This window comes from Xiphophorus couchianus, chromosome 20 (genome assembly GCF_001444195.1).
Source record: "Xiphophorus couchianus chromosome 20, X_couchianus-1.0, whole genome shotgun sequence".
Classification (NCBI taxonomy): domain Eukaryota; kingdom Metazoa; phylum Chordata; class Actinopteri; order Cyprinodontiformes; family Poeciliidae; genus Xiphophorus; species Xiphophorus couchianus.
Genome location: NC_040247.1, coordinates 9,788,825 through 9,811,223, shown reverse-complemented (window position 1 = coordinate 9,811,223; position 22,399 = coordinate 9,788,825). Strand labels below are relative to the sequence as shown.

Sequence of the window (22,399 nt, the reverse complement as noted above, 5' to 3'; positions counted from 1 at the left end):
CACTGGGATTTGCCTGGTAGATATTACAGTATTTTGTCTGTGTCTGCTCAGTGCAAGACTCCACTGCTACCCTCCCCCACAATCTGAGCTGACCTTTCATATTTAATATACCATGTTGGGGAAAGGTCACTACTGTTTTGGCTTCTCTCCGCTGGTTTTGTTTTGTGACTGGAAAACGCTCACGGGCTCAACGATATCTAAATATTTTCATGCTGCTGTCAGAAACATGTAAAAAGGGCAGGTAATCACATTACATTTTCAGTGAGAAAATTCAGAGAATTTTGTTCTCACCAGGTTGATCAGGTTGCAACTGCATGTGCACAACTCCATAATTTTAGGTGACTGTGAATTCCCATGAATTTCCATGAATTCTGTTTCACTGCAATCATCTTTCTGTTCCTCCAACCTCAGGTCATAAGTAAAAAAAGCTTAAAATTGGCATAGGTCTGTGTCATTAAGCGGAAAATGTGATACTTTTTCCTTATCAGGAAGTGCATCACCTCTTCAAAGCATTAAATTATCAAGTTATGAATATGAACAGAAATGCTAGATGGTAGATTTTCTTAAATTTAATTTTTAAATCCAGTAATTGCCTGTATGCCATGAGAGGAGCTGAAACACACAGCATTTTTGTGAAACCACATGCATCATTTGCCACAATGAATGAGTTATTTAATTACAAAAAGATCATGTTGTATGGTGGTTCAAACATGACACTCTTCCTCTATGTCGAGAGTACTCTTGTGGCAATTTTGACCTTCAACATATTTTACTCATGCACTGGAATTTTAGACTTTATTTCATCACTTTGTCTTTCATTCTGTCATCGTCTGTCTTTGTGTTGGTTCTGTTTTAAGACTTTAGATTGTGAAAGGCTCCAGTTAAGTCGCCTTCCCCTCCCCTTCATTTTGCAATGAGATGGAAACATTAATCAATTAGGTTGGCCCTTAAAGGATCTGAAGGAGATGAAGCTCCCCTCTCTCTGAAAATGAAATGCCACAGACTTTTTAAATCCAGTCAAAGGGCATTTTTCCCCAATCTTGCTCTCTTCTCTTTTTCCCCTCCAACTCCCTTTCATTCCCCACTCTCTGTTTCATTCATCTTCAGCCCCATCCCCCCTCTTATTTCTCATGTGCAACATAAGTAGAAGGTCGGGGAATGAGAGGATGATAAAGAGGAGGGTTTATTCAAGAGAGGTATGGAAAAAAGAAGGCGTAATGGATTTGAAAAACATGAGTTAAAATTACCATTTCTGTAATTAAAAGTACTCTAAAACATGAGATGTTGGATTGATTTGTAACAGTAAAACAGAAAATGTCCACTGCTTTATATTTGGTTGCGTTAGAGTGTTAGATTCAAATTACAAAGAGTGGGATTTTGTTGAAATACATGTCACATAAGCAATATATACCATAAAACACAACGTTTATATTTAGCAGGATCATTGGCAACATATGCTTTATAGTCTAAGAAAAATACATTCAAAATCAACAATAAATAATGAATGTGGTTGGTTTTCATTTAGAGAAAATCAACTTCAGCTAATCACAAATATGGAAAAGGGTCATGCAGAGGGTGGAACATAGTCCATGAATGACATTTGTTTCAATGGACGATTGTCCAAAGGAACAAGAGACAACATAGTCTCATTATTGAATGTCAGTTGCCAGAAAAGGTTAGCAAAGGTTCAACAGTAAAAAGCCCTTTGTGGTGTGCCTGCCACAGCCTCACAGACTCTTTCACACACAATTTATTCACACAGGGTTTAATACAAGACTAAACTGGGCTTTAATGAACAGAACTGCAAATTCTGCAAAGTGTTTTTAATTACACAATTGTTGTTATTTTGGAACAACCATAAAGTTTATTTTCGCACCTGTCTGGTAACTCTCTCATTGTTAGCCATTTGAAGTGTTACTCATACAGTTCATGACAGAAGCATGCATACATCGAATTATCAACAGTAATTTCATACTACATTTTGTTCCTTTCAGTGTAGACCATTGAAACAACATGGAGCTCAAATAGCTTTTATATAAATAATGTAGGGCATAAGTTTGAATTTTGCTATAGATTTTCCCAAATCTACATGATAAGTGCCCTACGTCCCCCAAAAACTTGCACCTTAGATACCTGCTTTGGTAGACTTCAACAGGATTTTGTCAATATACTGTATTTATACCAGTCAGAGTTTGTTGAAATTAGTTGATTTTCTGGCAAGCACTCAACTTTAGCCATGGTCACTTCATTTTCAAAACAGTTGAAACTGCTTTGTGTCCTTGTGTTGTAACACTTCCAGTCAAGCAGTAGATTTGAAGTGAAACTGAATCATGATTAAGTTCAAGAAGAGTTAACTGCCTTCTTCACTGTTCCATCCACTTGTACAATGAATCCACCACCGCCACTGACTCCCAAAAAAACTCTCAACATGATTTTACCACCGCCTTGCATGACAGCTAGTACAGTGTTCTTAGCTTTAAAAGCCTTTCCTTAATACTGTAGTACATAACTTTTACAGAAAATATGTTTTTTACATCTTGATTAAAACTGTTGACATGTTGTGACAGTATGGCATGCAACAGATAATCTGTAAAAAAAAAAAAAAGAAAAAACTCAAGCTCCTCTGTCTCCTCTTTGTGGTCCTACTGTCATCTGTCATTCTGTTTGGTCAGAACCAATCGGAGGAGGGTCTTAGCGCTGTTGATCATGCTTGTGTACACACTGCTCACACGGTACCCATTGCTCTCTGCTAGTCTACAGATAGTTCCCCAAAATGGAGTCTGCCATGAATGCTCAGGTTAGTAAGCATGGCCACCAATGACAGCAGATAGACAGTTTTTCTGAAATGGTAAGTTGTTTCTCCGCCATTAGAACATTGAGCAGAGCACATGAGCATTACTGACAGTGCTAAGACCTACCTCCTGGCTCTGATTGGTTGTTTTTGACTGGGAGCAATGTATTTCTGCAGATAGCAATAGGAGCACTGCGAGGAGGTGGAGGACCTCAATCTTTTCACAAATAATCTGTCTCATATTATCGAGTCACGACACAGAGACATTGTAAAAGTTACATATTGCAGCTTTTTCATCTCCAAACATCGCTTTAGTTTCTGAACCCAAATAAGTCAACCTTTTACTCATCTAACCATGAAGCCTTTCTTCAGAAAGCATTACTTTTGTTCATGTCGGCATCTGCAGATTTCAGACAAGCATCAAGAATGATTTTGAAGCAGTTTTTTTTTTCTTGGTAAATACTAAACTGCTTCACTGTTGACTGTGGTACTGTTGTTTCAGGATCTTTAAGACTATGACAACTGTGTCTGTATATTCCAGTCACACATTGATTCCAAACCCAGATCAAAGCCAGTTTAGGAAGGTTTTATTAAAGCTGCTCTGAAAGCCTTAACCTCAACCTTAGGAAAAAATGTGAATGATGGTCAAAGGCCAGGTCTCTGCTAGGAAACCAAAAAATAAACTCCACACATTCTAACAAGAAGACAGGCCATGTGTGCATTTAGAAGTGTGGAGTCAAGGTACAACTTTCTCAGCATCATTTATTTAAATGATTTTGGGGTAGGATGTATATGTTTGAGCATTTATGATTAATTTTTTTCTTGTGTGGATTATACAAATTCACAATGAATGTTGTAATTGTTACTTCTTGAAGCAATCTATCAATCTACCCTGTGAAAAGAACCATTTTAATCCATTACTAGTAGACCCAATTTAATTCCTATCAATAATTAGAGTATGTACACATCTGACCAGAACTCTACCTGACTTTTGAAATTAAGAAAATACAGAAATGTCACTTTGCACAACTGTCTTTTAGTTTTATCTATGATGAAAAGCAAGGAAGATTGAAACAACACAAATGTACTGAGACGTAGGTGGTCGGATCTGGAGCAATAATGGTACCTTGATACCCAGAATACTATCTCACTAGCCCCTCATGTCATCATTTGTGTTGTTTTTCCTGACAGTTGTGGCCTATTTAAATTAATTTTGCCATCCTCTGTTTATGATCGTACCTGCGTAGTTTGGAAAAGATAAACAGACATCATTTTACGTACATGGTTATGGAGAAAAAAGCCAAATTACCGACCTGGATGGGCTTATATTCATGTTGCTGGAGCTGAGTGGAAATGTGAAAGTGGAAAATTAATCACCTCTGCACCACTCTGATGCAGCCTAAATTGGTATAAAGTGAAATTCATTGTATGAGAGGCAAAGTCAAAGGCAAAGTCATCCATAGAGGCATTTAAAAAGCCTGTTCACAGGCTTCTCTTTAACAAAGTGATCCACAGAACACAAATGACACAAATCAAAGCAGGGTGAATCTTATTTTAGCATGAACTGTTTCCGAGTGTTTTATTATTTTTATTATTTTTCCTACAAACAGGTTTCTTCTGTGTAACATGAAAAACACGGTGTGCTTTTTTTGTTTAAATTCAGGTCATTAATGAGTCATCTCTCTGCTCAAGTGGACCTATTGAACTATTTCCTGTTTACCATCAGTTCTATGTTTGCAGTGCTCAGGACAGCCTTATATGGAATAACTATCTGTGGATCAAGGCAATGCAGTTGCATTACCAAAGAGAATGCTAAACAAAATAAAGAAATACGGCTTAAAATTTATATTCCAAAAGGTATAAAACAAAAATAGACAATACTGACCTTGTTTGAAAAGAGAGAAGTTGATTCATGAAAGTCCTGGTGGGATTTTACAAAACTGAGAGCTTTGAGTTTTTTTAAACATTAATTTTTTATTTAAAGTGCTCAACAACAAACATCTTGTATTTTTGACAAAACCACACCTTGACAGCTTCACTTCCCATAACTAGCAGGGAACTGAAGCTCTTATTATAATGACATTAAATAGCACTTGCATAACTCATTTGTTGCTTGTTTGTTACAGATGAGAGAGTAACCTAATGTGCTCTTCTTCATACAAAGGAGGGGGGAATCAAAACCTCTGAAGTATGGATGAATTCAGTTTATAGTAGAAAGCTTCGCTGATATGGATGCATCTCTTTTTCTTTTTCATATTTTTGATCATTTTGAAGAAGAATTTTTTCTGAAATACTTTGAGTTACCAACTGTCCTAGCTAGTATAGATGCTGCACAGATGGTTCATCCAATCACCTGCCAAGAATTTTTCTAAAAATCTCTTCATTTTTTTAAGCTGTTTCTGCAGATGACTTCCCAGATGGTTTGGTGTGTCAAACGATCTGGTTTTTCAGGTTAGTCGCAATCCCAAAAACAGCACAACTATTAGAATGAGAGTGGGGTGGGCTAATGGGTTCACAGCACACTGAACCTGTGCTTCCTGTTTTAAACAGATTGTCACTTTGTTTCCTTTCGATTATTGTTCCAGTACCTTTCCTGCAATTTTATTGCTGGTGACAAATAGGTCCCCTTTTCCCTGTTAATGACTACTCCCAGACTAAGCTCTATTTGTTCCCTGAGATATTGTAGATCATAAATTAACCAAGGTTCTTTATGTTTGTAATTTTACTGAGTTTATATGGAAAATCAGTCATCACTGAGGTACGTTGCTGCTGCATGAGTGGTAATTTTGGTGGCTTTGTTGTAAATAAAAATTCAGATAAATAGATATAACTTAGTGAGACCAGAAGGGAGAGCTTGTTGGGGACTTTCATATTTTGCAAAGTCACAACTTTAAACTTCAGTGTAACTTATTGGGATATATTAATATTTATCTATTCTTACAAATAAAACCCTAAAATACCCTATGGATCTGTATTCAGCTCCCTGAGTTAATCCTTTGTAGAAGCTGCTTTTGTTGCAATTAAACCTGAAAGTCTTTTTGGATGTCTTGCTTTGCACATCTTGAGACAAAAATTCCCATGTCAGATTCCTATTCAGATTTAGTTCTGAATTTTAACAAGGGGATATTTAGAAGCTTATTTTTAAGTTCCAAGTGGCCTTTATTGAGCAGTAAATGGACAGAAACTAGTGAGGATAGCGAAAGGAAAGACCAGCAGCAAATGGCCCAAGATCGGAATCAAGCCCTGGACAACAGCATCAAGCACTGCAGCCTACATGATGCACACACTCTAGCCAACCAGTGCCTCAACTGGGCTATCCTAACATATGCTGTGACTTTAGGGTCAGTATGCTGTAGGAGAATTTCTCAGTACATAGCTCCATATCTCTTTCTATTATCTCAGACCAACATCCCACTATCTACAGAAAAACATAAAGCATCTCCCTAACATGATGCAGCCTACTTGTTTTGTAATGGGGATGATGTTTTTCAGTTGACTTTTTAATTTTTTCACCACACAGTATTTCTCATGTGAGCAGAAAACTTTGCAGCGTTCCCTCTATGGTTTCTGGCAAACTGTAAACATCACTTCTTGACACTTTCTTTCATCAATATTTTTCCTAGCTTTCTTGCTACTCTTCCACACAGCTGCCTGATTTAGCACGGCCTCTTGGCTGCTTTTCTGATTATTGCTTTCAATCCCTATTTTAGATGGAGGCCATGGTTTGTTAGCTTTGCTATACTCTTTTCATTTTTGGAATATGGATTGAGTAGAATTCCCTGAGATGTTCAAAGCTTGGGATCATTTTATGACCTAAATCTGCTTTAAACTTTGCCCCTGGCCTGTCTGGTGTGTTTCTTGGTCTTCATAATACTTTTTGTTTACTAATGTTTTCCAACAAATTGTTGGGGGATTCACAGAACAACCTAAATTACACACAGTTGGACTCAATTTACTAATTGGGTAACTGGCAATTGTGAATTTTATTTAGAGGTATCAGAATAAAGGGGAATACCAATGCCACTTATTTTCACTTCACATGCAAAACTTTGTGTTGTTTTATCCCAAGGAACCTAGTCAAATCAATTTAAATTTGTGGTTGCAGCAAGATGAAAAGTGAAAACGTTCAAAGGAATATTTGAAAATATTTATATGCTATTGTATGTTGATGATACCTTTTAAACTTAAATGACAGAAGCACCTCAAGGGCAACTCTGTGAAAACGGAAACAATCAAAAAAACCCTGGTCAGAAGGATTTGTTTGCTGTAATGCCAATTAAGATATTTCAAATAAAAACTTATAACGGTATAAATATATTTTTACAAGATAGTTTTTTTTTTAATAATCAGATTGTTCAAGTTTTATATCACTTTATTATCGTTGACAGATTTATATTTCATAGCCTTTCAACAACAGAATTTCTGGTTTAAAAAAATATAAATTTAAGTCTGTGAGGGGAATATTAACACATTTGTGCTGTAATGACAGAACAGGAAACAGGAACGCTTGTACTTGGTGTATGAGTAAATGTAAGGTTTGTTGAAGACACACAATCTTGAATTCAAAGAGTGGTTGCTTCTCAAAAGAATAATTTGCTTTTGTAAAAATAAATATGCTTTTATCTATTCTTACTCTGTGTGCAATTCCCATTAATCATAATTTCTCTACACATGAAAATCATATTTTAGGGTAAAGTAATATAAAGTTTCTTATAAAGTCAGCTCTTGCTGGCATCATCTAATTAGTGGCAGAGTAATAACAGTTAACAGGAAATAATGCTGCATAGTTTCCATTTCTTTTCTAATGACATAGCAGAGACGCTTTCCATTACAATAAAAACAGTTTTTCCTCTAATAACTTTGAACAGATGATAGTATTCATTGAGAGAACTCTAAATAATATAACTTGCATAAGACATTGGAAAATGTTCTATAGACTTATAGACTATAGACTCTGCCTGTCACATTCCTTCTATAGCCATGATAACTGTATTGTTGTCTAATAAGTCATTGCATCTGTGTATCATCTTCTTGCTGCTGACTGTATCTTTTTCCCTGTAACTAGGGCTCTTTTATTTGCAAGTTTTTGATCCACAATTTTCTTTCGACATGGCACAATTTCTTCTGTCACTGGCCAGTGTTCAAAACTCCACAAAACTAAACACATTCCTTTCCAATGAAGCCACAAGTCTACATGTGCCAAATACCCCTGTGTACTGTGTCTTCTGCAGTAACACAGAAGGAGAAAGAGGAAGAGAGGGAGGTTGGTTGGACAAGTGACACTGTGACAGAAAGTGACAGACAGTAAAGAGTCACTCAAACAGCGAATCATAGGCAAAAAAAGAGAGAGAAGAAATCAGTGTCCTTGTGATGGTTAACCTTATGAGCTTGGAGGTACGATAGCCTGAACTGGCAGCTGATGGTGGACCACAACAGCAAGCCCATGGTGCAACCCATCTGTGCTTTGCATTAAAGCAGGTTTACATCCCAAGGCCAAAGCCACCACGCCGTGTAATAGCAACATCCACCGAGGCTGAGTCCTGAGGGGGCCAACAAGTCGCCCACTGGGATGACAATGGCAGTTTGGTTAACACATACACACTATCACACAGAGCCAAAGCCAAAGCATGGACCAAAAGCAGAGGAAGAGAAAAACGCACAACCCTACATACCCGCATGCACACCCACATGCACACGCCCACCGCCACACACACAAATTTTGTCATGAGTGTGTAACTAACATGTAGCTCTGCTGTGCAAAAACACTTTAAAGACAAAAATGACTGAGTAAATAACACCAACCTATTCTTAAACCCAGTGTGAGACACTTTTCTCTGGGAGTGAGGTTATATTTTTCCTTTCAATACCTTTCTGCAACTCTGGTTGGACATTGTTCTGTGTGCACTTCCTGTTGTGCTGGCCGCTGTGTGAGTGTGTTTTGTAATCATCCAGGTGTGTAAATGTGATTGTGTGCGCAAGGGTCAAAATTGAAGCAGAGTTGCAAAGCATATTATCTAAGCTATCGCGTCTCTTCTCAGCAAGCATTCTGCTGCCTGCTGTCACACAACAAAAGAACAAGCATAAGGAACATTTACAAAATAGCTGTAAGGCAAAAATGTTTAAAACAATGTATCAAACAGAACTTTGCAAGAGCCTCGTGTTCTCTATTTGTGGTAAACAAAATATGAACATGTAACATAATAGATTTTGATACGACTGCATAACACGTTTTAATATTTTGGTTTGGAAATATACATAATGTTTTTCTTTTGGGAATTTTTTTTCTATTTTTAAAGGGTCATGCTTTTTAATAAATATGTAATTTTATTGTTATGAATGTCTATTTAAGCTTACCTTTGTAATATATATATTCAAAAATACATGATTGGTCCTTTTGGTGTACGTCACTACACATGTTTGTATCACAACTGGTTTGATTTAAAATGCAACATTTGGTCCCTTGTGTCTTTACTTGCATTCTGCAGCACTCGTGGTTTAAACAGAGACATTTTGGAAACATGAGGTTCATCTTGGGTTGAGATGAATTTCAATAATTTGAAATTCTTGGCCTATATGTAAAAGACTATCTTTTGCTGTAAACTAACACTGAACTTAAATGAACACATCTGTATGGTGAAACATGGTAGTGGCAGTGGCATGGGGGTGTACTTTTCTTTAGAAGGGAAGATGACCACAGATGATGACAAAATTTGTTTCACGTAATTATAATGCACAACACTATGTTGGTATATTGCATAAGAACCCAATAAAATACACTGACGATTGGGTTTAAAAGGTCAGAATGTGAAAGGGATGTGAATTCTTTTGCATGGCAAAAAGAAAAACAAGCCCAAGTAAAGTTATTGTAAGATTGCAATTTAATTTTTAAACTGCTGGATACTGGGTACACATTAAAGTAGAAATATTCAGCTTCATAACATTAGCTTCATCTAAGCACATTTTCATTGTTTGCCTTTTAGATTTAAGTAATTATTGGAGTACAGGTGATAAAGACATTTTAGAGTCAATTATTCAGCATGAAAGAAGCTGAGTAAAAGTCTTTAAATCAGTCTGTTTAGACTGAGACCAGCGATAAATTGCATTAAGATAGCTTTTTCCAGGACTTAGCAAACATTGTCCCATCCTAGAAATTGAAAGCCAATTTTTTTGTCCATCCTAAACATTCAATCAATCCGCTCATGCTCACTATGTTTCTTCCCCCCTCTGACCGATAGAGGTCGCAGCCGAGTAGCAGTTGAGTGGAAGGGAACGCATGGATGCGTAAAGAGCATTAGAGCGCTCCCACATGACGAAGCTTCAGAGCGTCTGGAAAGCTGGAAGGGAGAACGGGCGCTTTGGGAGCGACCGCTGACAATTTCATTCCTGCATCTGTACCTGCAGCACCACCCGGCTCGGTTCGGCTCCAACAACTTCACTAAATGTCCTGCTTCTTAGTTTCTGAGACCACTGTGGCGGCGACGCTCCCATCAATTCCTCCGTCTCCCTAAGTGAACTTTATAGGGATGTTAGATATCGTGCAGCATCATTGTGCTGAATGTCCATATAGTGCTGAAGTATCTGTAGAACGGATATAGAAACTGAACGTCTGGAGAGAATCCTTTTTCTTCCACTTGTCGTACTTTTTGCCCGGTTTGACACACAACACAGAAGGGTGAGAGACGGCGTGTGTGTGCGCGTGTGTTTGAGAGTGTGCAGGAGAGAGAGACATTGCACAGTTTTTTTTCCTTTGGAGCTACGCTTTCATGCCGTCAGTTTTGCGCTCTTTGAGATGGACGTAAGATTTTATCCAGCTCCCCCTTCCAGCGTGGGTTCATGTACGTTACCGACTGACTCCGGGCTGGACTATTATCATTCCAACAAGGTAAACAATTAACTCTACTAAAGTCGACTGAGATGTGTCAATTTCAAGTGCAAGCGCGCAAACGTGCATTGGTTACACATGGCTGTGTAATAAGGCACTGGGCATTGAGGTTGGGCTTGCGCTGCACTTTTGTTTCCCTGGGGATAAACATGCCATGAATCCGCAGCTGCAGCAAGCTTTTATTAAACTTTTTTTTTTCCATTTCATATTTGCTGTCTTTGACACCTGCTCTGAGATCGCGCTCATGCATTTTTCTTCATCTGGAGTTTGTTTTAATGTCGTCTTTAGTATATCACTGTTGTGCCATGGAAGCAGAGTTGGAGCGCACCGCTCTCTTTCGGGCACTGCTTCTCTGATCAAACTGAACAAAACATTGAATGTGTGTGAGATTGCATTTTAACGGATATTATTTAGCTTGAAAACTTCCCTGAATGATTATAAATTATCTCACTCAGTTGCGTAAATTATACTCATATCTGCCACAAACGAGTTCGCAGATGGCAATGATTTGCGCACAGTAATAAACAGTTACCAACATTTCGAAACGTGGTATTTTTTTTTGCATCTGAGCCGTATAAAAAGACCCAAGGTTACAGCTGCACGGCTTTTTTAAGCTGAAATCTATTAGCACATTCTTGCATATGATTATTAGAACTTTAGCAGAAAAACAAAAGAGCAGTGGTTAATGTTTTTAAAGAGACGACCCAATTTAAGCGGCCAACACTGAAATTTTTACATCAATATTTTCCTTTTAAATCAAGCTTTTGTATTTATGTTGTCAACAATTTCAAAACGTCTCAAAATAAACAGATTTTACACAAGATATTCAACTTAAGCTCAAGAAAAAAGATTTTTTTTCCTCCATTAAAAAGTTACATAAATTTTTCCTAGGTCCTTTTCTGAATTTTTCTGATTGTAGTTTGTGAAACTAAATAATTTGCTAAGTATTATCCATACAAAAAACAAACATACATGCACACCAAACCCAGAAGTAAAAGCCACTTAAAGGCTCCTTCAATTTTGTGGTCAAGGTAAAACTTGTGCAAACAGCTATTAAAATGTATTCTGGGGAGAGATATCCATAGCCATTCATAAGAATTTGCTTGCCCTAGGACCTGGGGGGAAGTCAGCAGGCCGTTAACATTTGCTGACGACAAGGTGATACATGTGAAACATTATAGCACAGTGCAATATTTGGATTGTTAATCCCCCCTGTTCATACACATGGTCACCTGCCTGGATACATACAGTTGCATTCTGTCATCCACACACAAACACTCATGGTGAAGAGGTTTTTGATTACTTTACAAACTATTATGAGCGGATTACTGACACTTCCTTACCATCTATAATGCCAGCCTCAGTCATTAAATAGCAATATAAACCTACCCTTCACTGGGATAAAACATCAAAAATGTATTTAATACTTGTTACCTGAATGAACGTTTGACTTATTTTTAAATTTCAACATTCAGGTAGGTTTATCCGAGTAAATGTGGAAGACATGCTCTTAAAGTGGTTATGCAAAGTCTAGCAGCAGTTATACAGTGACTTGCAAAGTGTCAATACTTGTGGAACCGTTTCATGTTTTGTGACATAGCAACTAGAAAAGTGTATTTTATTGGAATTGTATGTGATAGACCACCATATTATAGTCTACATTCGTGAGGGAATGAAAATTATATGTATAATTTTCTGTTTAAAAAAAAGAAAAAATCTGAAAAGTGTGGCCTGTTTTTGTATTTACTTTGCGAATATTAGTCTTCAAGCTTTGGCATGAATTCTGTTTTAGATTTGGATCTAGGCCAGGCTATTGAGGGACTGACTGCATGTTTAAGGTCCTGGTCCTGCTCAAAGATAAAACTATGACCCACTCACAGGAAAATCTGTGTCATATAACAGGTTTTCCTCCTGGATTGACTTTTACTTGGCTTTATTTACCTTTCCATCAACACTCACTAGCTTTCTTGTCCCTGCTGGAGAAAAGCACCTCAAAGTGTGATGTTGTCATCCAACTTGTGTAACAGGGTGGATAGTATGTTCAGGGTGATAATCCATATAAGTTCTTCTTCAAAAACTGAGTTTTCCATTAAAAAAAGCTTTTTGCTATATATAAACTCATTTGTATATAGCAGATTATTATTAATATTATTGTTTTTAGAAAATGGTCTGTCAGATACTTTGCATTTATCAAATTACAGAAGTGAAAAAGTTTGACTTTTAACAATTTGACAGTCTTGTCACTCATCCATAGTGGCTGAATTTGATAGATAGTTGACCTGTGAACAAATTCTCCTTTCTGAGCTTGTTGATCTCTCCAACTCCTCCTGAGTCACCATTGTCTGATTATTGCTCTCCTTGCACTGCCTGCCAGTATGATCTTTGTTTTGATAGGTTTCAGCTATGCTTTACTCATTCCATGTTTTGGTTGTGTGATTTTTAGAAGCTCAAAGCTTGGAATATTGTTTTATAATCCAAATGTCATTTTCATTTCCTGACATTTCTTATATGTTCACAAAATTTGAAAAACAGTGTATAATTTCCCTTCCAGTTTGTGGTCTAATGCAACAAAATTTACTGCAACATATATTAAAGTTTGTGTTTATAACTTGTGTTTATAACTTCATTATTTTGGCAGATACTGTATATTTATGTTTTCAGTGAAGCCTGGTGCTATGTAAGAAGATTTATACTTTTAACATAGTGAACTGTCCTGGTTGTTATTATACAGCAAGAACAGAGCCCACAGAAAGACATATAGCACTGTCATGACTAAGGCAACACCTGTGACTAAGATGTAAAGTAGCACATTATTGCAACTGTACTCTTGTTATTACACATAACTTATAAAATGATGCAGGAACTTTTTTTTCACTTATGTGGTGAATTTATTTTTAGAGCTACTCTCTTGTTAAGCATACCTCAGCTACAAGCAGGCTTGTGATGGTTATAAAAATGTGTTTTCATTGTATGTTTTGCTACATTACAACTATTTGTTCACTGATGGATCATATTTTACATCTTCATGGAAGGTGTAAAAACCAATAATAGCCCAGTATGTCAAGGCACAAATCAGGAAGTGTGCATTGTACTAACTGAAATAATCCATGTATCAAAACACAGTCACTTCCTGTTTCTTGTTGCATAAAATCATTTTGTGGAAGACTTGAGTTGTTTGCTGCATAGAAGTACAGTATATATATATATATATATACATTCATGTACTGTTTTTGAGTGTTGAAGGAGTTAATAGGGAACCAATGTAAAGAAAGCTGAAACCAGTTTGAGCTGATTGGCCGCATTCAAGCTGATGGTTGATTGATGTGTGCCAGGAGTATGGATCACTCTGACATAATGATTGAGGACCACAAATGCAAAATGTGCAGTGAATTTTGAATAAGGCTCTGCTCACAATTGGACGTTAAACAATCACAAAAATGAAACCACCCATTAAAAAACACAGCCATGCAATACATTTTACTTCCATCAAAGGTATCATGTTGAGTTGCAGTAAGTGGATTGTTCTTTCAGTTGGTTAACCTAGTTTCTTCAAATAAATAAGGATGGAGAAAATAGGCAACTATATTCTGTGCTAAAAATGTTGAATTGGCAGATGTTTTTTTTAAGGTTTTTTTTTTTGCCTGAGCTGCTTATACCAATATTAATAATAATATAAGAACTACAACATAGAAAATAGGAAAAGTGCTGCAGTTCCCTCAGAGAGGTAGTAGTTTTGAATTCAATAGAAAATTAAGGAACTGCAATATGTTCCTCATTTATCCATCAGAGTAATTATGTACCTAATCTTTATGCTCTTGGTTGATGTCATGCCCTGAGGCGATGACAGTGCTTTGCTTTGTTACCATTCAAATTAGTAAAATAGAACTTTATTAAGAAAAAATGGCTTATTTCAGCCTTTGTGCAATTAATTGGTGTATCTCTGATGTCAGTTAACTTTATATCTGAAATTGTTGCAGGGAAAGAAAGTAATACTTTGTCAATATACAAGTATTTATATAAAAAGATAATACAATCATGGAGAGATCAAGTCTTTTCTCTTCTCATACAAACAACCTATGCATTCACTGTTCAAAGCAATGCAAAAAAAGACACATGAGAAGAGAATCGATTTGTGTATGGCTAGGAGCCCAACGGCTCTGTTGCTCTTCTCAACTCTATCCTGCTCGCATTGTCCTGCACTTGCACAATCAACCATGAGTCATCTTTACTTTTCACCCAAGATTTCTCCTAATCTTTTTGAAGCCTCTCTGTATCTTTTCCCTCACTGAGTGGGAGGCTTGTTTGCTCAGCACACACTCAGCTGTGTATACCAGCGCTGAAGGCCACTTCTTCGCAAATGCCTGTTTTTAGCGGGAGACTATTTGTCAAATGCATTATGACTTGTGCATACCCTCGGGCAGAATCACTCTGGTGAAATGAAGTTAGATAGATTGCTGTAGATGTTCCACTTTCTCCTCGTCCCTCTCCACTCTAATTGCACAGTGCCCAAGAGAGAGCCTCTCATGTAATTACACTGTAGTTATTCTGTAGGTTTATAATCCAATGGGTTGCAGATGTTTTTCTTTGCATAGCAGCCATCTGTTCCAACTTACTTTATGTTATTTATATACCTTTGCTTGAGTTTTTATTTGAAGGACCGCATCAGTGTGTTTATTTTCAGCACTGCACATCATTGCTGAAATGCAGCAAATGAGTTTTAACACTCATCTATAGATTTAACATTTTGCTTTTTCATCAGAACAGAAACAATCTGCTGATGTGTGTCCATTCAAAAGCAGCGCACGTAAAACCCCTTCCAAAGTGGTGTGTTCCATTTCAAATGCCGTCCAAATCATTGTATTAGTCATGGGATACTTCAAAGTATGGCCAGGCAAAAAAATAAGAAAAAAAAATCCATATTAAATTCTGAGAATGTGATTTTTTCTCTCTCTCTCAGAAACATGATCGTAATAGACACAGAAAAAATAAGTTATTTCTGTAGTACCTCATTCTGTACACAGAGAGGAGTTAATTACATGGAGGCAAGCATTCTTGGGTCGACAACATGGACTTTGGTTTTTTTTTTCATTGTTGCCATTCATAACATTCTGCTGACTGGCCAGTCCGAGCTGCAGTATCCCCGCTGTTCTCACTCTGGAAATGTTAACCCATGCATGCCTCCACTGCACACCAAATGCAACCCAAGTGGCTGGAACTGGGGACTCTCTGAGTTTATTGTTCTTATCCAGTTCCAGACAGTTAACTCAGAACAAATAACCTAGAGTGGAGACATGAAATAGACATTTTCTCTTCGTAAAAATAACTATACCAGTGTAACAATCATCTTATTTTTGTTCTCTTACTTTTTTTCATCATACCACTTTCTGGCACAACTCATAATCATGTCTCCTCACTTCATCCCCTCTCAGTGTCTAACTTCTTTCTCACATTTACCTTCCCAGCAGCAATGTCAAAAGGTTATGCAGGGAAGCTGGATCGCCCAGGGCTGATTGTGTCTCTGAGTTAATGATAAGTAGCTACAGTGCTGTTCTCTGGTGCAGTGGAGCTTGTGGGGTTTTTGTTACAAACCATTACAGTAAAAGTGGTCAAATTTTTTTGAGTTGAAATTTATTCTTAAATACATAATGGAGTTAAAGATGTCAGAGATTATTTACTGAAATCATGCAAAACATGCCTTTTAGTTTATGTTTCTTGCACTACATTGTTACATATAGAAATAATTTCAAATGTTGCCACATCTGTTTTCATTTTGCAGCTGCAACAAGGCGTAGGCCAGTTAGTAGTACATTAAAGTTTTTAAAAGTTGCAGTTTTATTACTGCTAAACTCTTCTGACATTCTTCCTATATTATCCAGTCCTTCTAATGAGATTCTAGAGAAAGCGGGAGTTTTCTTTGGATGCCCCTCCCCCATTTCTTGCTGCATACTGCTGGACAGCTGGCTAAAAAAGAGGCTAATAATACTCATAGATTAATTTGCTGATTTTTTCTGAGGAATGTAACTCCAAATCATTCATGGAAAATTTCACTATTCAGGGATTTTTTTTAAACATTTATGGAAAATGTATCTCGGGAAGCTAAAATACCTAGGTACAATGCTACCTGACACATTATTAGCTGGTGTTGCAAAAGAACCAACCCAGGAGTGTCATTTATCTTCCTTGGTGCTGAGTGGCTATATGCCCAAGAGCAGAAATAAGGAGGATTGTCTATGTTTGCTTTTACAGTAGTAGTAATATTAAGGTTTATTTGGTCTGTGAAATAACCTAATATATTAAAATTGGCAGTAATAATCATTTTTAGAGGTGGTCTCAAGGTTTCAACTATTTGCCGGAGACTATGTTCATAAATGTTCGTCAATACCTGCGTATAAAAATAGACCAAATGTTGCCATTTCCATCTGCAGCTGTGACATTTTGCTGACAAATATCAGCTTAGAGAAAAAATAGTGATTGATTCTGTTGTTCATAACAAGAATTAATGGCCGTGGACTTGAGTTTACCATGCAGTTTACAGTGAAAGTAACAAGCTATGCTCTGCTGCAGTCCCATCACTTTGCTCTGCACCTTACTATCGAGACCAGACTCAATGGCTCAGAGCTGGTAAAGGTGGAGGGTCATAAGTCACAAAATGACTGAAAATAGAGTCTATGGTTTACCCTCCTTGGTTTGCAATTTAATCACCAAAGTCCTTAGAGACTATTTATTTTTGTTGATGTCTTGTTAAATGAGATACCAAGAATTAAATTATGACAATACATTTTTAAAACTGTTTCTAGCAGAGAGGGTGTGATGTATTGCAGCTGTGACAGTCATCTCTGTTTTCACACTATAATCTGTCACGTGACTTGTTATTTACCAGAAATTGCCAGTCTTTTTTTAGACTGAAAATTATTGCAGGTTCCCAGCTTTGCAGAGAGCACAGCAAACTGTAAGCCACAGTGGAGCATCACCACATCACAAGGTGTCAGAGTAATTCCAAATTTGACATTGATCAAGAGTTGAAGCAGTCCAACCTCGGCCCGGCTCACGCCCCTCATTAAATCACATTAACCCTAATTTTCATCACAGCTCCTTGAAGCCCAAATGTTACTATCGGCTTTTGGCTCCTGGCTGCTCAGCTGGATGTTGGGTGTGTGTTTCACACACTTGTGATTTGTGTGAGGTCGAGTCCAGCGAGCCAAGGCTGTTTAAACTGTCCTCACCTCAGGAGGCCAGTGGTTCCTCAGCAGCATTCGCCTTGACTTGCCGTCTTCTCTCTCCTGTCTGTCTGCCTTCTCCTCTACCACCTCCCTCATGCAGCCCAGTTTCCTTGTGCTGTTTTATATTCACTTCTTGATTGGTTGGGGGATGGGCCGGGGGAATAGTGTTTGAGAGGTTAGTTGGTTAGAGCCGAGAGGGGGAAGTAGATCTGGTGTGTGCATTAAGATAGCGAGAAAAAGAAGGCAAAGGGGTAGACGCCAGAGGGAAACTAAAAAAAAAAAAAAAAAGATTTTTAGGGGTACTTTATTTTTCATTCTGCCATTGAGTCTGTAATGTCATACAGCAATGTGGAAACCAAAGTGAGCATTGCCACCAGATGTGTTCCAGTCCAGATAGCAACTTGAAAGACAGGCGTTTATTGTTTTAGTGCATTTGGTGTGGTTCAAACCCAAACTGCATGAAATGCTGATTGATGGATTTCACTGAAGAATGTGTGTGTATGTGTATGAGAGCAAGGGAGAGAAAAAAAGCGAGAGAGCAAGAGATGGAGAGAGAGAGAAATATCTGCTTTATCTGATTTATTTAACCATTTTTCTGCACTGCTCTGCACTGTGTCTGCTGATGAAAAGGGAATACTGACTGTATTTTTTCTCACTGCTACAGTAGCGTTTCAGAGCAGATTCATCTGCTTTCCATCACTACTGAAATATGAAAAAATACAAGCATTGATTCACTTCTTGTCGACCTGATGGCTTGTCAGATAAACAAATATTTTGTTATGCACAGAGGGTTAATATTATTATTTCTATCGCGCATGTGAACAAAATATAATAGTCCAGCATGCATCTTATGAAATCAGCATGTTCAACATGCAAAGATTTATTGGCAATTGTCTCAGTTTTCACAAGTAGTCAATGTTGTTGTTAATTTTCAAACTATTTTTACGTTGTGTTGTGTAGCTTTATATATTGTTGTTGCTGACATTTAGCTGCATCCACGTGCGTGTGGTTTAGTCTGTAGGTCAGGAAGTGCGCACTTCACTCTTTTTGCAACAGTTTTAGAAGCCTAACTGTTAACTGCATGTTCCAAATCATCATACAGTAACATTTTATTGCTACTGTTATTTTATAATTAAGGTATCAGCATGCCAACATGGAGGCAGCAAAGACAAACCATTTTCAGCTGCAGTCCCCAAGCAAGAAAGAAAACTGATCTTCATCAGAATAATTGCTTGGTGTCATTCATAAACAAGTAGACCACAAAGTGATTGTGCTTGATGCTGGAGATTAAGAATGCTGTTATTGGCCTTGGTAGATCTGTGTGTAAAGCCAGCTTTGCTACATAAATTAACAGAACCAGTGCATGAGAAAACTAAATTAACATTTCAAATAAGCACAGATGGAGCTTATCTTTTTACACTTCAATAGTTTGTATTTGTGCAAAGAGGAAACACTTTATCCAACATTTTTTCCTTGGTTCATCTCCTTGAGAAACGTATGGGTGATATTTTACGTGTCTGGACTACTTTGTTTTTTTATTTTGTTATTTTTTGAGTAAAGGTTCAATCTAGAACAAGCTTTGGCAAAGAAAAAAATCAGTGGAAGAGAGGCGTTTCTAAAGGGATTTTTGAAAACCTTGACAGGTCAGGTTGTTGACAGGTTGTGCTCTTAAGAAATTAGCTTTTGACGGCATGTAAGAGACAGGATTTGTGAGAACATTAGCAAGGCCTGGTTAAAGACTCAACTATCTGAAAATTATTTATATATAATGATGCACAAACATTAGAACTGTAGAGTATACTCTCATTGCCTTGAAAAAGTTTTAATACACTTTGAACTTTTTTACAACACAAACCTCCATGTATTTATTTAGGATTTTGCTCAATTTGAATGAATTAAAGATAAATAAACATTAATTTAACACTGTCTGAATTGAGTAACATTTTTTTCTTATAAGACATTGTGAATTTGGTTTCACACAGCATATGCGTGTAGGTCAAAAGGCTTACATTTATTTAATCCTCTGACCAAAGTACCTTCGTTCACATGTGCCCAGTGTCCCCTACATCACTCAAACAAGCCTTTTGGTTTTCTTTCAGTGATTCAGATTCTGCCACTAATTCATCAGTGTTATAATTTATGAAGTGCTCTCATAATAGTAAATTATATAATAATTTTGATCTTGTCTCCAGATTCTTTGACGTGAGGTGCAGATCTCTGCAGCACCTCCAAAGTTAACATTCGCTTTTTCTCTAATTAAGGCTTTGCTCTTCTGGCCTTTATGTTTGGATGGACCATCATGTCTGCAAATTAGCTCTATTCTCTAAGTGTCTTTTAAAGACAGTTCGTAATTGTTACATTGCAGCAAGAAGTGTCTTTGTTCAAATCCCACCTATCGGTATTTCAGCATGGAGTTTGCATCACTTGTACCAGTGATATCTTTCTATGTAGTTTGCCTTACCACCACAGTCCAAACACAATGTTACCTTCAGTTTGTGTGTGTGTAAGTGATTGTCCAGCATGTCTCTGTGTGACATGTCTAGCCTGCACCCCACCTGCTTCCCATTGACCACTGGAACCAGGCAGCAATATTGAAGGATTAAATGGGAGTAAAAAATTGATGGATGATTGCACCGGGTTTTATTTAGGGGTAAATGAATCAAAAGGGTTAACTCCATAAACATGACAGACTTTCCACATTTTTTGTCATGAACAAATGTGTAAACCATGTAGCTTTTTTCAGTGTGCAATTTTGCATTCCCATCTATTGGTCAATGAGCAAAAGTTCCCAAGAATGGGTCGAAGTTTGCGGTTGTAATGTGACAACATGGGAAAAACAGAGATATAGATACTTCTGCAAGGCAGTACTGGAGCTGCAACGTTGCAACCTGTTAATTTGTGAGCACATTAATCCTTCTGTTAGGCATTCTGAAAAAGCTGTAATTTAAAACAGGTTGCAGAGGAAACATTTACAAAAGCAATGTTAAAGATTGCAGCTGTTGAGTGTATTATGGAAGGCCCGCAAGCCAGGGCAAACATGAGCAGTTGTCTTAACTTCCTGAGGCATGTCCTGTGCAAACAGCTCTAGAGACGGCTGGTTCAGATCCACATTCAAAGACTGCAGGACCACTGAGTTTATACTCTCCAATGCACATGCCCCCTCGCAGGTAGACACACACACTGTTTTGCATGCAGATGCAAACATGCCTGCACTACTTTACCATAAATAAACACAAGTGCACATGTGAGCACATAGACCACAGAAATGTTATCGTGTTGTGCAGCAGCAACAGCGCAGCCCACAGATTACTGTACCTTAAAGTTTGATGTTCAGTAATTACCCTTTCATTGAAAGTGTAATTGATTAATTCGGAATCACTTTTGGGCTTTAAGGTTTCGTCAGACTGCTTTTAAGAAAAGAGAGCAGTTTTCTTCCGATTTATCTCTGTTTTATGTTTTTTTTTTTCTTTTTTGCGTAAGCTTGGCTTTTTCTCCACATGTTTTTCTTGTAAATATGCCATAACTGAGTTAGTTCATGGTTGTACAGGGAGTTAAGTTTGCTGGTTGGGTCACCACGGATTGGTGCTCTGTTGTTTGTTTCTGTGCCCTTAGCAAAGTGTGTGTGCATGTGTGTAAGTGTGTATGTGAGACTCCCCTCCCTATCACTACAAACCCACAGTCCCCTTAGGCCCCTCTTTGCCTCAGTCTTGTAAACTACCTCTGGCACATTTGGGCTTTGTTCGCAATATCCTCACTGTAGCTGAGTTTTACTTTCCAAGAATTCTATTCCCATGTAAGTGATGACAAGAAGAAGTGCCTCTCTATGCATTTAACTGCCCTTTGGTTTTTTTTATTTTAATTTTTTATTTATTTATTTGCATATTATTGATATTACACTTGATATTGCAAATATTCATACCACAGTAGCTGTCTTTCTAGGCCTTTGGTATGCTGACTGGTATGTGATATATGGATGCAGCTGAATTTGAGCGGCTTCGCTGTGCAAACACAGCATTGCTGGCACTCCTGGTTTCACTTAATCTTCCACACAAAGGCATTGGCATGTGGCACGGCTCTCAGACTGTTTCAGTGACAGTGAAAGAGAGCAGAGCTGAGCAGCAGGCCGTGTAAGAGCATATGAACAGTGATAGATATTGATGTTTTAAGCCATTTTATGTTTATTGTCTCCTAAACTGGATGTTGATTTGCCTTTTCTTAATTTTCTTCAGGTTTTGGAACATCAAAGATATTTATTAGACCTCTGTGAGGCAAACATAAGATGATATGATAGATTTGAACTTTTGCTTGGAATTTTTGTCATGTCTGAACTTTCATTCTGGGCTGAACTGTAAACAGACATCCAAACATACTGTCAGTCATGGATAGGTAATTTATTTTCCCATCCATACCATAATTACCCAGCGGGTAAATGGGAGGGCTCCTCTGAGATTGCAAAGTGTTTTTGCATCAAAAAAAAAGAAAAAAAGGTTGTAAAAAGCATGTTTT

The 22,399-nt window shown here is 37.5% G+C and overlaps 1 protein-coding gene across 5 annotated transcripts in view; it reads left to right on the top strand.

The window, feature by feature from the left end:
• The window catches only part of tox2 (TOX high mobility group box family member 2), a 122,642-nt gene that overhangs the window by 8,150 nt on the left and 92,093 nt on the right, over nt 1-22,399 (top strand). For 3 of the 5 annotated variants that reach the window (XM_028003383.1, XM_028003382.1, XM_028003380.1), the window contains exon 1: nt 10,093-10,673. The exons of 1 other annotated variant lie outside the window; for it this stretch is intronic. In XM_028003383.1, the coding sequence (XP_027859184.1) occupies nt 10,581-10,673 (93 nt within the window). In that variant the 5' untranslated portion in view covers nt 10,093-10,580. Of the gene's footprint in view, nt 1-10,091; nt 10,674-22,399 lie in introns of those variants that run through there. One more of the 5 variants, XM_028003378.1, reaches the window with a different exon arrangement.